Raw genomic sequence first — 11,382 nt, 5'->3', positions numbered from 1 at the left:
GTATGGCTGTGGTTAATGGTACCCAGTGAAGTTGTGCAGGGCACAACTTCCACTACTGGAGGTAGTCCTCACTCTCAAGGAGATTATATCTAGTGACTTCTAGGAAGTCTTGCTTGAACTTTCACTCCCCTCTCGGACTAGAAAAAGCAGTCCATAATAAACCCAGTCATAGCACTTTATCCGTTTGTCTATAATGGTGTCATCCTCTGTTAGATTGTAAACTCAGAGGGTACTGAGTTTGGGACTATCTTGTTTGTCCCTTTCCAGGGGCTAGGGATGCATCAGTGAATTAAACAGTCAAAAAATCCCTGGCATCTAGGAGCTGATAATCTAGAAGAGAGAGAGAGTAAACAAGTTCAGTATATAGCATGTTAGATGGAGATACATACACACTATGGAAAAAAAATCAAGTAGGGAAGGGGTCTTTCTCCTCCTTTACTTTGGATCTTTGCACAGATGTCACCTTTTTTTATTTTGAGAGAGGAAACCTTTGGAGGTTCACAGTAGAGGAGAGATACTATCTGTCTAAAAAGAAAAACATTTAGGAATAGAACAGTAAGCACACTTAGCAAACAGCTAGTAAGGCAGTTATCAGCTCTCCACTTTGCCAGCAATCAGGTCACAGTGAATAAAGACTTATATAGAATATAGAGAATGAGGGCCCAGCCCTTCCCCTCTAAAACTCTGACACTTTCAGATTCTTTCTAAACACATTTTAACAAACATCCTGGAGAACCCTCGTGTTCTAACTTGAGCTGGTTTTGCATTGTTGCAAAACAGCACATCTTTTAGTATCAGCCTACAGACCTTTTGTACGTGGCTAGGGTGTCTGAGGCTATGGAGCTCTTCTCTAAGCCTTTCTAAACCACCCTACTTGAGAAAGTGTCCTTATCAGGAAATGACGTCCTGGATATCAAGAGACTCCGTTATACTTAACACATATTCCTATCCGGAATTTTCACACTGGTTTTGCCTCGAGGATAGGCATAAATGTATCTCTTCCTTCCGACTCTCTGGGCCTCGCTCCCTAATCTTTTTTTTTTTTTTTTTTTTTTTGCGGTACGCGGGCCCCTCACTGTTGTGGCCTCTCCCGTTGTGGAGCACAGGCTCCGGACGCGCAGGCTCCGGACGCGCAGGCTCAGCGGCCATGGCTCACGGGCCCAGCCGCTCCGCGGCATGTGGGATCTTCCCGGACCAGGGCACGAACCCCTGTCCCCTGCATCGGCAGGCGGACTCTCAACCACTGCGCCACCAGGGAAGCCCCTCGCTCCCTAATCTTTTGACAGGAGCCAAGGAAGCATCCTCGCCCCAAGAACCCCTCTCTCCCCGTAGGCCACTCGCCCGCGCCGCGCAGCCTTCTGGAAGCTGTAGGCCCCAGAGGTCCTCCGCGTCAGAACTACAACTCCCGGCAGCCTTTGTTTCCCCACACCTCCCTCTTGGCGCATGGCCTGTCGGGAGGGGGCAGGTAGCGGGGGGGGCGGGGTCCAATGGGTGCTGGCTCCCGAGGAGAGGGCGGAGGAGAGGAGGAAGGAGGCGGACTCTGGGCCGCGGCCCCATTCATTGCCGCTGCCGGCCGGGCGGGGGTTCAGTATTTTCCGAGTTATGGAGGCGCTAATTCCTGTAATCAACAAGCTCCAGGACGTATTCAATACGGTGGGCGCCGACATCATCCAGTTGCCTCAGATTGTGGTGGTGGGAACGCAGGTGAGAGACGAGGATGGCTTCCGCCCAGGCCAGAGCCCGGGGCGCGGGCCTGGACGGGACTGCGGCAGCGCTTGCTCCCAGACTGGCCGTCGCGGCCTGTGGAAGGAGGGCGCTGTTGCGCCTGGGCGTTCCTCTGGGGCTGGTAGTCCAGGGCCCGGCCCGGAGGCGAGGGGCGGAGCCGGCGCGGCGGTCCCGCGGGTCCCGGGGGCGGGACGGACGGGCGGGCGGGCCGAACTGGAGTCCGTCGGGACCGGGCGCGGCTTCGCCCGCGGGCCGCTGCTTCCAAGGGCGCCTGGGGGACGCGCGGGGCACTCGGGGCCGCACTGGGCGCGCGGGGAGGGTAGCCCTTTCTTGATTGGTTTCAGGGCGGCGGGGTGTTTTATTTCCCTCCTTGCCTTGCTCAGGGGCTGCGGAGTCAGTTTTGGAACTGCGGAGTCGGGGCCGAGAAGGCCGCTACTGTGTGCACCTGAGTGTTCTCCTGCAGTGTAATCCAGGTTTCGAGAACGCGAAAGCAGTTAAAAACAAAAAAAACCCCAAACCAACTTGTACTTGGAGTTTGTGGGTGTTAGGAGGGATATCCGATTTTTCTGCGTAGGCTGTGGTTTTTGTCTTCCATCTAAATTGGGCACCAAGGTTCTCTGGTCCTTTCATGTTGGCATTTCTTATAGATAACACATTTTTATATGCGGAAATATTGAAGAAATAAATGTTATTTCTAGAAGTGACAGAGAAGTATAAGTTTCATTTTTTCTGCCTGCTGCTTTTCTTGGTTGAAGAGTAATCAACCATAGGCCTTTTTTTTATTAGAGTTCAGAGAAACGCATTTTAGAGATTACTTAGTATATTGATTTTAGTGCTTTCCTTTTTTAATGATGTTTTCTATTGGAAAGGGGACGGTTTCCTCACTTTCCACGAGGTTCATCGCTACAAAATTGATGTGTAGGGTATAACTATTTTGAGAGGGAACTTAAAAATATAATAGAGTATGTCCAGACACTGGAAACCTTGGAAACCATAGATATCCTAAGGTGGGCGGGAGGGACTTTTAAATAGTTAAAGCAATAGAAATTATTTCAGAAACACATTTCCTTGGTTGGCCATGGGATTGGTATAGATTCTGCCCAATCCTGCCTTAATATTTGTAATGACTAGAGACTCTGGGTCATCAACATAATAAATTATGAGAAATATATTTTTTGAGTATATTTTGTTTACTGCTGTGTTCCTATTCCTAGCTCTTGGAACAGTCTGGGGTATGTAGGAGATGCTCCATAAATATTTTGAATGAGTTACTAGATAGTATTTTTAAAACACTGGGGCTTTTATCATCAAAACCGATCTGTTTTTGTAAATAAAATTAGAGGAGATTATATAAATTAAATCTTCTTGGGTAGTAATTTGGAAGTGTTTCCTAGCTGTAGGACCAGAAACTTTCCATATACTTTTAAGAGAGTCTCAATGCTTTTTAAGCATGAAGCAGTAAAAGAATCAGAGCTATAGTGTGTCAGTATAAATAGTTTAAAATCAAGAAGGATTTTTCTTACATGAAATAGAATTTATTTCAGTGAGTACACCTGTTCGCAAAATTGAGGAGGGGACAGGGTAGAAAAGTAAAGATTTCACCATTGTGAAAGCCATTAACATATGCCAGCAAAAACCATCCTAGTAGTGATAATTATATTCCACTTTTGCATGTTGATGTTTGGAATTACTCTGAAGGGAAATATTCAGTTTTTAGACTTGATTTAATGAGGGTTATCTCCATTTATGTCCTTATTAGCTGAAATTCAATCCTTTATTATTCAGGTACAGAAGAAATAAATAAGAATAGACGCAATGTCTTTTCTCCCATAGTTTCCTCAATATGGTGGGAAAAAAACCTCTTCTTGATTTGAATACACCACTACTTTGTCATCTAGGCTAGTTAATGTTGTGTAACATGTATATATACAGCACTTCACATTCATATTTAATGGAGTAGTGTACAGTGAGTGAGTTCCAGATGTAGTAAATGTTCTGTACGTAGTTCAACTGGTGAATTTCTCAGTGGCAGTGATCATGTCTCTGTCTTACGCTTTACCTGTACTTTAAATGGCTACAGGTCCCATTTTTGGGAACTTTTTATAACAGTGATTCTCAAACTTGAGTGTATATAAGAATTACTTTGAAAATAAGTTTCCTGGACCCCATCCCCAAAGATTTTGATTTTATAAGTCTGGGGTGCTCCAGGCACCATAGCCGATTCTGATGCAGATGGTTCATAGATGTGTATAGTATATTAGTGAGTCTTTGATTTTATAGTGCATGAAACTGGAAAAAGCAGGGAAGCCTAGTCTAAGGGCGTACTGCTGTTAAGTAGTAGGTTGGTTTTGGTGGCATTCTTGCTCCAAAGTATCAACTGCCAGGCAACCTTTGCTGACCCCTAAATATTTTAAACTTTGATTTCTCAAATTGCCCAAATAATACTGTTTTGGGGGCCCAGAGAGTTGGAGAAGTTGAGGAGAGAGATGTTTACAGCTGTCGATCATTCACAGTTTTTATGATTTAGCTGAATATATTGCTTTCCTTTTTCTCTAGCCGAGATCCTCTGTGTGGAAAGAACAGAAAATGGGGAGAGAGAAGGTTGATACTTTTAGACCTTGGTGTACTTTGCAGGTGGAGAAGGAGATAAGATTTCAATGACATTTGTGACTCAACTTGGGAAATTTAATCACTGTTTCTTAAGTTGAGAATTGGAAGGGGGAGCCCTGCAGGTATGTAATCCAAACCACAACCTAGTATAGGAATCTCAATACAGATGACATTAACCTGAGACTCTGGCTCAGTGCTGCTAGTATTGTGCTTTTTTGTTTGTTTGTTTGTTTTATTTTATTTTTGGCTGCACTGGGTCTTTGTTGCTGCGTGCGGGCTTTTCTCTAGTTGAGGTAAGCGGGGGCTATTCTTCGTTGTGGTGCTTGGGCTTCTCATTGCGGTGGCTTCTCTTGTTGCAGAGCACGGGCTCTAGGCCTGCGGGCTCAGTAGTTGTGGCGCATGGGCTTAGTTGCTCTGTGGCATGTGGGATCTTCCCGGACTAGGGCTCGAAACCGTGTCCCCTGCATTGGCAGGAGGATTCTTAACCACTGTGCCACCAGGGAAGCCCTGTGCTTTTCACTTTGCCTTTTATTTTGGTAATTTCAGCACTCCACTTTCAGTAATTCAGACAAATACAGGAGGAAAAGGAATCTTGGATTTTAAATGACCAATCTGCAAACCAACTGTTCAAATTTAACATTTAAAAAATTAAAATATAATCCATATAACATAAACCCCAACATTATAAAGTGTTCAATTCAGTGGTTTTTAGTATATTCACAAGGTTATGCAACCATTGCCACTATCTAATTCCAGAGCATTTTCATTACCCCAGAAAGAAACTCTGTATCCATTAGTAGTCACTCCCCATTTTATCCGCCCCCCCACACCGTTCCTGCCCCCTGGCAGCTACTGATTTCTGTCTCTATGGATTTGCCTATTCTGGACATTTCATATAAATGGAATCATACAATATGTGGTCTTTTGTGTCTGGCTTCTTTTGCTCTGTTTTTTTAGGATCATCCATGTTGTAGCATGTATTAATACTTCATTACTTTTTATGGATGAATAATATTCCCTTGTATAGATATGCCACAGTTTTTGTTTATCCATTCATTAGTTGATGGACATTTGGGTTATTTCCACTTTTTAGTTATATTGAATGATGCTGTCATGAGCATTCGTTTACAAGTTTTTGTGTGAACATATGTTTTCAATTCTCTTGGATATGTATAGTTGACACTTGAGCAACATGGGTTTGAACTGCGCAGGTCCACTTACGTGCAGACTTTTTTCAGTAAATACTACAGTACTACCCACTTATATGAAGATTGTTTTCAATGAATACTGCACTACTACATGATCTGTGGTTGGTTGAATCTGTGGATGTGGAACTGTGGCTCCAGAGGGCCAACTGTATAATTATATGCAGATTTTTGACCACACTGGAGTCAGTGCCTCTAACCACCTGTGCTGTTCAGGGGTCATCTGTACCTAGGAGTGGAATTGCTGGTTCATTTGGTAACTCTTATTTAACTTTTGAAAGAACTGCACACTTTTCCACAGCGGCTGCACCATTTTGCAAACCTTTATCTGGTATATGAGGGTTTCCGTTTCTATTCACCCTCACCAACTCTTGTTATTGTCTTTTTTAGAAAGTGCTAAATCATTCTGGAATTGTTTATTTTAAAAAAAGCCCCCCCACACACTTCCCCTCCTCCTGCATTCTGCAGCACTGTTACCTACATTTTATTAGCTCCTTCTGAAATCTTGCCCTCTCCTGCCTGATATGCCTACATTTGTCTTGTGTTTGTAGAGGTGATGGCTTCATTAAGTTTAGTGATTTGGTGCCAAATGTTGATCTTAGTTTCATTCCTTCAGTGTTTTCTTGTGAGTACTCTTAAGTAAACTTATGTTTTTCCCTTTCCTTTTCTTTTTTACTAGTTTTCTGTGTAGATCGTGTGCTGCTTACTTAAAAAAATTTTTTTTTAAAGCACTGAAGTGAAATTTATATAACATAAAAATTAGTCATTTTAAAGTGTACAATTCCGTGGCATTTAGTACATTCATAATGTTGTGCAACCACCACCTCTTTCTAGGTCCAAAACATTTTCATCACCCCAAAAGAAAACTCTGTATCCATTAAGCAGTCATTTTGTAATTCTCCTTTCCCCCCCAGTCCCTGGCAACCACCAATCTTCTTTCCTTCTTTATAGATTTACCTATTCTGGATTTTTTTTTTTTTTTTTTTTTGCGGTACGCAGGCCTCTCACTGTTGTGGCCTCTCCCGTTGCGGAGCACAGGCTCCGGACGCGCAGGCTCAGCGGCCATGGCTCACGGGCCCAGCCTCTTTGCAGCATGTGGGATCTTCCTGGACCGGGGCACGAACCCGTGTCCCCTGCATCGGCAGGCGGACTCTCAACCACTGCACCACCAGGGAAGCCCTGGATATTTTATAGAAACAGAATCACACAGTATGTGGCCATTTATGTTTGACTTCTTTCACTTAGTATAACATGGTTCATTCATATTGTAGCATGTATCAGTACTTCCTTTTAATTGCTGACTAATATTCTACTGTGTATACATACCATGTTTTATCATTCATCTACTGATGGATATTTGGATTGTTTCTATATTTTGGTTGTTGTGAGTAGTGCTGCTGTGAATATTTGTGTACAAGTATTTGAATACCTCTTTTCAGTTCTTTTGGGTATATACCTACAAGTGAAATGCTGGGTCATATGGTAATTCTATGTTTAACTTTTTGAGGAACCACCAAACTTTTTCACAGTGGCTGTACCATTTTACATTCCCCCAGCAACATACTAGGGTTCCAGTTCTTTATATCCTTGTCAAAACTTGTCATTGTGTTTTTTATTATAGCTATCCTGATGAGAGTGTGAGGTGGTATCTCATTATGATTTTGATTTGTATTTCCCTAATGACTAATGATGTGAATATCTTTTTAGGTGCTTGTTGGGGTTATTTGTCTTTTTATTGTTGAGTTGTAAGAGTTTTTTTTATATATTTTGGATACCATACCATTATCAGTATATGATTTGCACATATTTTCTCCCATTCTGTAGGTTGTCTTTTTACTTTCATGATCATGTCCTTTGATGCACAAAAGTTTTAAATTTTGATAAAGTCCAATTTATCTATTTTTTCTTTTGTTGCTTGTGATTTTAGTATCATATCTAACACATCAAATCCAAGGTCATGAAAATTTATTATTATTATCTTGTGTTTTCTTCTAGTTTCAGCTCTTACATTTAAGGTTTTGATCCATTTTGAGTAAATTTTTGTCTTTGGTATGAAGTAGGGGTTCACCTTCATTCTTTTCCATGTGCCTGTCCAGTTGATCCAGGACTATTTGTTGGAGACTATTCTTTCCCCCATTGAATGGTCTTGGCTCTGTTGTTGAAAATCAGTTGAATATAGGTGATAGGTTTATTTCTGGACTCTCAGTTATTTTCCATTGGTCTATAGGTCTGTTCTTATGCCAGTACCACACACAGTTTTGATTACTGTAGTTTTGTAGTATATTTTGAAACCAGAAAGTATGAGTCTCCCAACTTTGTTCTTTTTTTTCAAGATTGTTTTTGCAGTTAGGAGTCCCCTGCCATTCATTCCATAGCAGTTTTAGAATTGGTATTTCCATTTCTGCAAGCGAGGTTGTTGGGATTTTGGTAGGGATTGTATTGAATCTGTACATTGCTTTGAGGAGTATTGCCATCTAAATATTAAATCAGATCTAGCATTCTTGGTTGATAGGTTTTTTTCTTTCCCATCTTTAAATAAGTCATGCTATTGCCTCTGGCTTCCAAGATTTCTGGTGAGAAATCTATTGTGTTATTATTGGTCTTATTGAGGATCTCTTGTATTTGAATTGATTCTCTGCTTCTCCCTTGCTGCTTTCAGTGTTTGTGTTTGTCTTTTAACAGTTTGATTATTATTTGTCTCCATGTGGATCTCTTTGTGTTTATCCTGCATGGTGGAGTTGAGTTCTTTAATATGTAGATTCATGTCACTTTCCCCATGTTTTCCTGCTTTTATGGAAAAAGTGGGGATTTTTATGGATATTACTTTTGCTTTTCAGGTATCCAGATCTCACTCTTTTAATTTTATGTTCCAGATAGAACTGGGCCTGTATTTTATAACCAAGAAAAAAATTCCTCCCTAAGGACTGTTAGGTCTCTAGCATTTTAGCAAGTTTGGATCCTGGATAATTGAAGTGGTTTAAATTTTAGATTTATATTTTGCCAATACGTGGAGTGTTTGAGCTCTGCAGTAAAAACTTGTTAATTTATTTATTTAAAATACCATTAAGTTAATATTTCTAAGGATACTCAGAAATATTTTATTTAAAATAAATAAGACAGGGACTTCCCTGGTGGCACAGTGGTTAAGAATCCGCCTGCCAATACTCACAAATTTTTAGCCCCTTAATATACAGGGGACATGGGTTTGATCCCTGGTCTGGGAAGATCCCACATGCTGCGGAGCAGCTAAGCCTGTGTGCCACAACTACTGAGCCTGCACTTTAGAGCCCGCGTACCACAACTACTGAGCCCGTGTGCCTAGAGCCTGTGTTCCGCAACAAGAGAAGCCACCGCAATGAGAAGCCCACGCACCACAACGAAGAGTAGCCCCTGCTCGCCGCAACTAGAGAAAACCCGTGTGCAGCAGCAAAGACCCAAAGCAGCCAAAAATAAATAAATAAAATAAATTAAAAAAAAACAACAAGACAAATATTAAAGAAACCATAAATCTAAAACTACTTCAAAATAAAAAGTTAAAAAATTAGGAAATGTACATCTTTATCTGTTATGTTAATATCAAAATAAATAATTGACAGGTCTGCTTTATACAATGAAAAGTAAACATTTAGAAGTGAAAAACTGAATCAGCCTTGGTTAATGTGGCATCCATGAATATTTACAATGATCCCATTTTCAATTGCATCAAAAGAATACAACTCCCTGCTCCCAGTTGATGTTAGGTATCACATAGAGCTAAAAATATGACAAAACGTTAAGGCTCCATCTCAGAATATAAATTCAAAACACTATAAATCTCAGTACAGTGCAATTTGGAAGAAACTAAAAGATGACACTGAAAGCATACACACAAATTTTTAGCCCCTAAATATACAGGATATTAAATTGATTTAGGGAGTATGTGGAGATGAAAAAAGCAGAAGACGTTGCAGTGCCAAGAGAGCCCTATTTTCAGAGCATGCCGGCTGTGACTTGTGCCACTTTGGAACTGCTGTAGCCACTCACCTTCCTGGAAAGAGTGCAGACATGGAGTGTTTAAATCACCAGGGAGAAACAAGCACTGATCTAAACAATTGTTGAAGAAACCTATGGCCATTTAGAATACTGAGGCAAAAATTGGGAGTGCACAGACATGTTTTGTTTGGTCTATGTGTGTTGACACATAAAATTTTAAAAAAATTGTGATATAATTGACATATTAGTTTCAGTTGTATAACATAACGATTTGACAAGTCTAAACATTGGGAAACAATCACCACAATAAGTCTAGAATGCCAATAAGTCTAGAGTACCAATAAGTCTAGTAGTCCATCACCACACATAGTAACAATTCTTTTATTTTAATTTTTTTTTGGTTGCAGTACACGGGCTTCTCTCTAGTTGTGGCATGTGGGTTTTCTCTCTCTAGTTGTGCACAGGCTCCAGGGCACGAGGGCTGTATAGTTGTGGTGTGCGGGTTCCACAGTGTGTGAGCTCTGTAGTTTGTGGCACACAGGCTCTCTAGTTGAGATGTGTGAGTTCGGTAGTTGTGGCGTGTGGGCTTAGTTGACCTGTGGAATGTGGAATCTTAGTTCCCTGACCAGAGATTGAACCCGCATTACCTGCGTTGAAAGGTGGATTCTTTACCACTGGACTACCAGGGAAGTCCCACAGTTCTTTTTCTTATAATGAGAACTATTAAGATTTACTCTCTTAGTAACTTTCAAATATACACCACAGTATTATTATCTATAGTCACTATGCTATACATTACATCCCCAGGACTTACTTTATAACTGGAAGATTGTACCTTTTGGCCACTTTTACCCATTTCACCCACACCCCCACCTCTGGCAACCACCAGTCTGTTCTCTATATTTATGAGTTTGTTTTTTTTGTTGTTTGTTTGTTTTGTTTTTGTTTTAGATTCCACATATAAATGAGATCATGTGGTATTTGCTTTTCTCTGTCCGACTTATTTTACTTAGCAAGGTCCATTTATGTTGTTGCAAATAGCAGGATTTCCATCTTTTTTTATGGCTGAATGATACTCCTGTGTGTGTGTGTGTGTGTGTGTGTGTGTGTGTGATGTACACACCACATTTACTTTATTCATCCACTGGTGGACTGTTAGGTTATTTCCATTTCTTGGCTTTTTGAAATAATGCTGCAACGAACATAAGGATGCATATACCTTTTCAATTTAGTGTTTTTGTTTCCTTCAAATAAATACCCAGAGGTGGAATTGCTGGATCATATGGTAGCTCTATTTTTAATTTTTAGAGGAACCTCCATACTGATTTTATAGTGGCTGCACCAATATACATTCCCACCAACAGTGTATGAGGGTTTCCTTTCCTCCACATCCTCAGCAACACTTATTTCTTGTCTTTTTAGTAAAAGCCATTATAACAGGTGTGAGGTGATATCTCATTGTGGCCTTGATTTGCATTTCCCGGGTGATTAGTGATGTTGAGCATCTTTTCATGCACCTGTTGGCCATTTGTATGTCTTCTTTGGAAAAATGGCTACTTGGGTCCTAAGTTCATTTTTATTTTAATTTTTATTTATTTATTTATTTTGGCCATGCAGCTTGTAGGATCTTAAGTTCCCCAACCAGGGATCAAACCTGGGCCCTCGGCAGTGAAAGCCGGGAGTTCTAACCACTGGACCACCAGGGAATTCCCTTAAGTTCAATTTTTTTTTTTTTTTTTGTGGTACGCGGGCCTCTCACTGCTGTGGCCTCTTTCGTTGCGGAGCACAGGCTCCAGACGTGCAGGCTCAGCGGCCATGGCTCATGGGCCCAGCCGCTCCGTGGCATGTGGGATCCCCCCGGACCGGGGCA

The 11,382-nt window shown here is 41.3% G+C and overlaps 1 protein-coding gene across 4 annotated transcripts in view; it reads left to right on the top strand.

Annotated features, from left to right (window-relative positions):
• Positions 1–1,514: 1,514 nt before the first annotated feature.
• Positions 1,515–11,382, top strand: part of DNM1L (dynamin 1 like) — a 63,721-nt gene continuing 53,853 nt past the window's right edge. For 3 of the 4 annotated variants that reach the window (XM_082635090.1, XM_082635089.1, XM_082635088.1), the window contains exon 1: positions 1,519–1,704. In XM_082635090.1, coding sequence (XP_082491216.1) covers positions 1,603–1,704 — 102 coding nt within the window. In that variant the 5' untranslated portion in view covers positions 1,519–1,602. Of the gene's footprint in view, positions 1,705–11,382 lie in introns of all 4 variants that reach the window. The other variant, XM_082635087.1, reaches the window with a different exon arrangement.

This window comes from Mesoplodon mirus, assembly GCF_964341445.2.
Source record: "Mesoplodon mirus genome assembly, chromosome: 11".
NCBI classification, from domain to species: domain Eukaryota; kingdom Metazoa; phylum Chordata; class Mammalia; order Artiodactyla; family Ziphiidae; genus Mesoplodon; species Mesoplodon mirus.
Note: the sequence above shows the minus strand (reverse complement) of the source record. Positions and strands in the feature narration are given on the sequence as shown.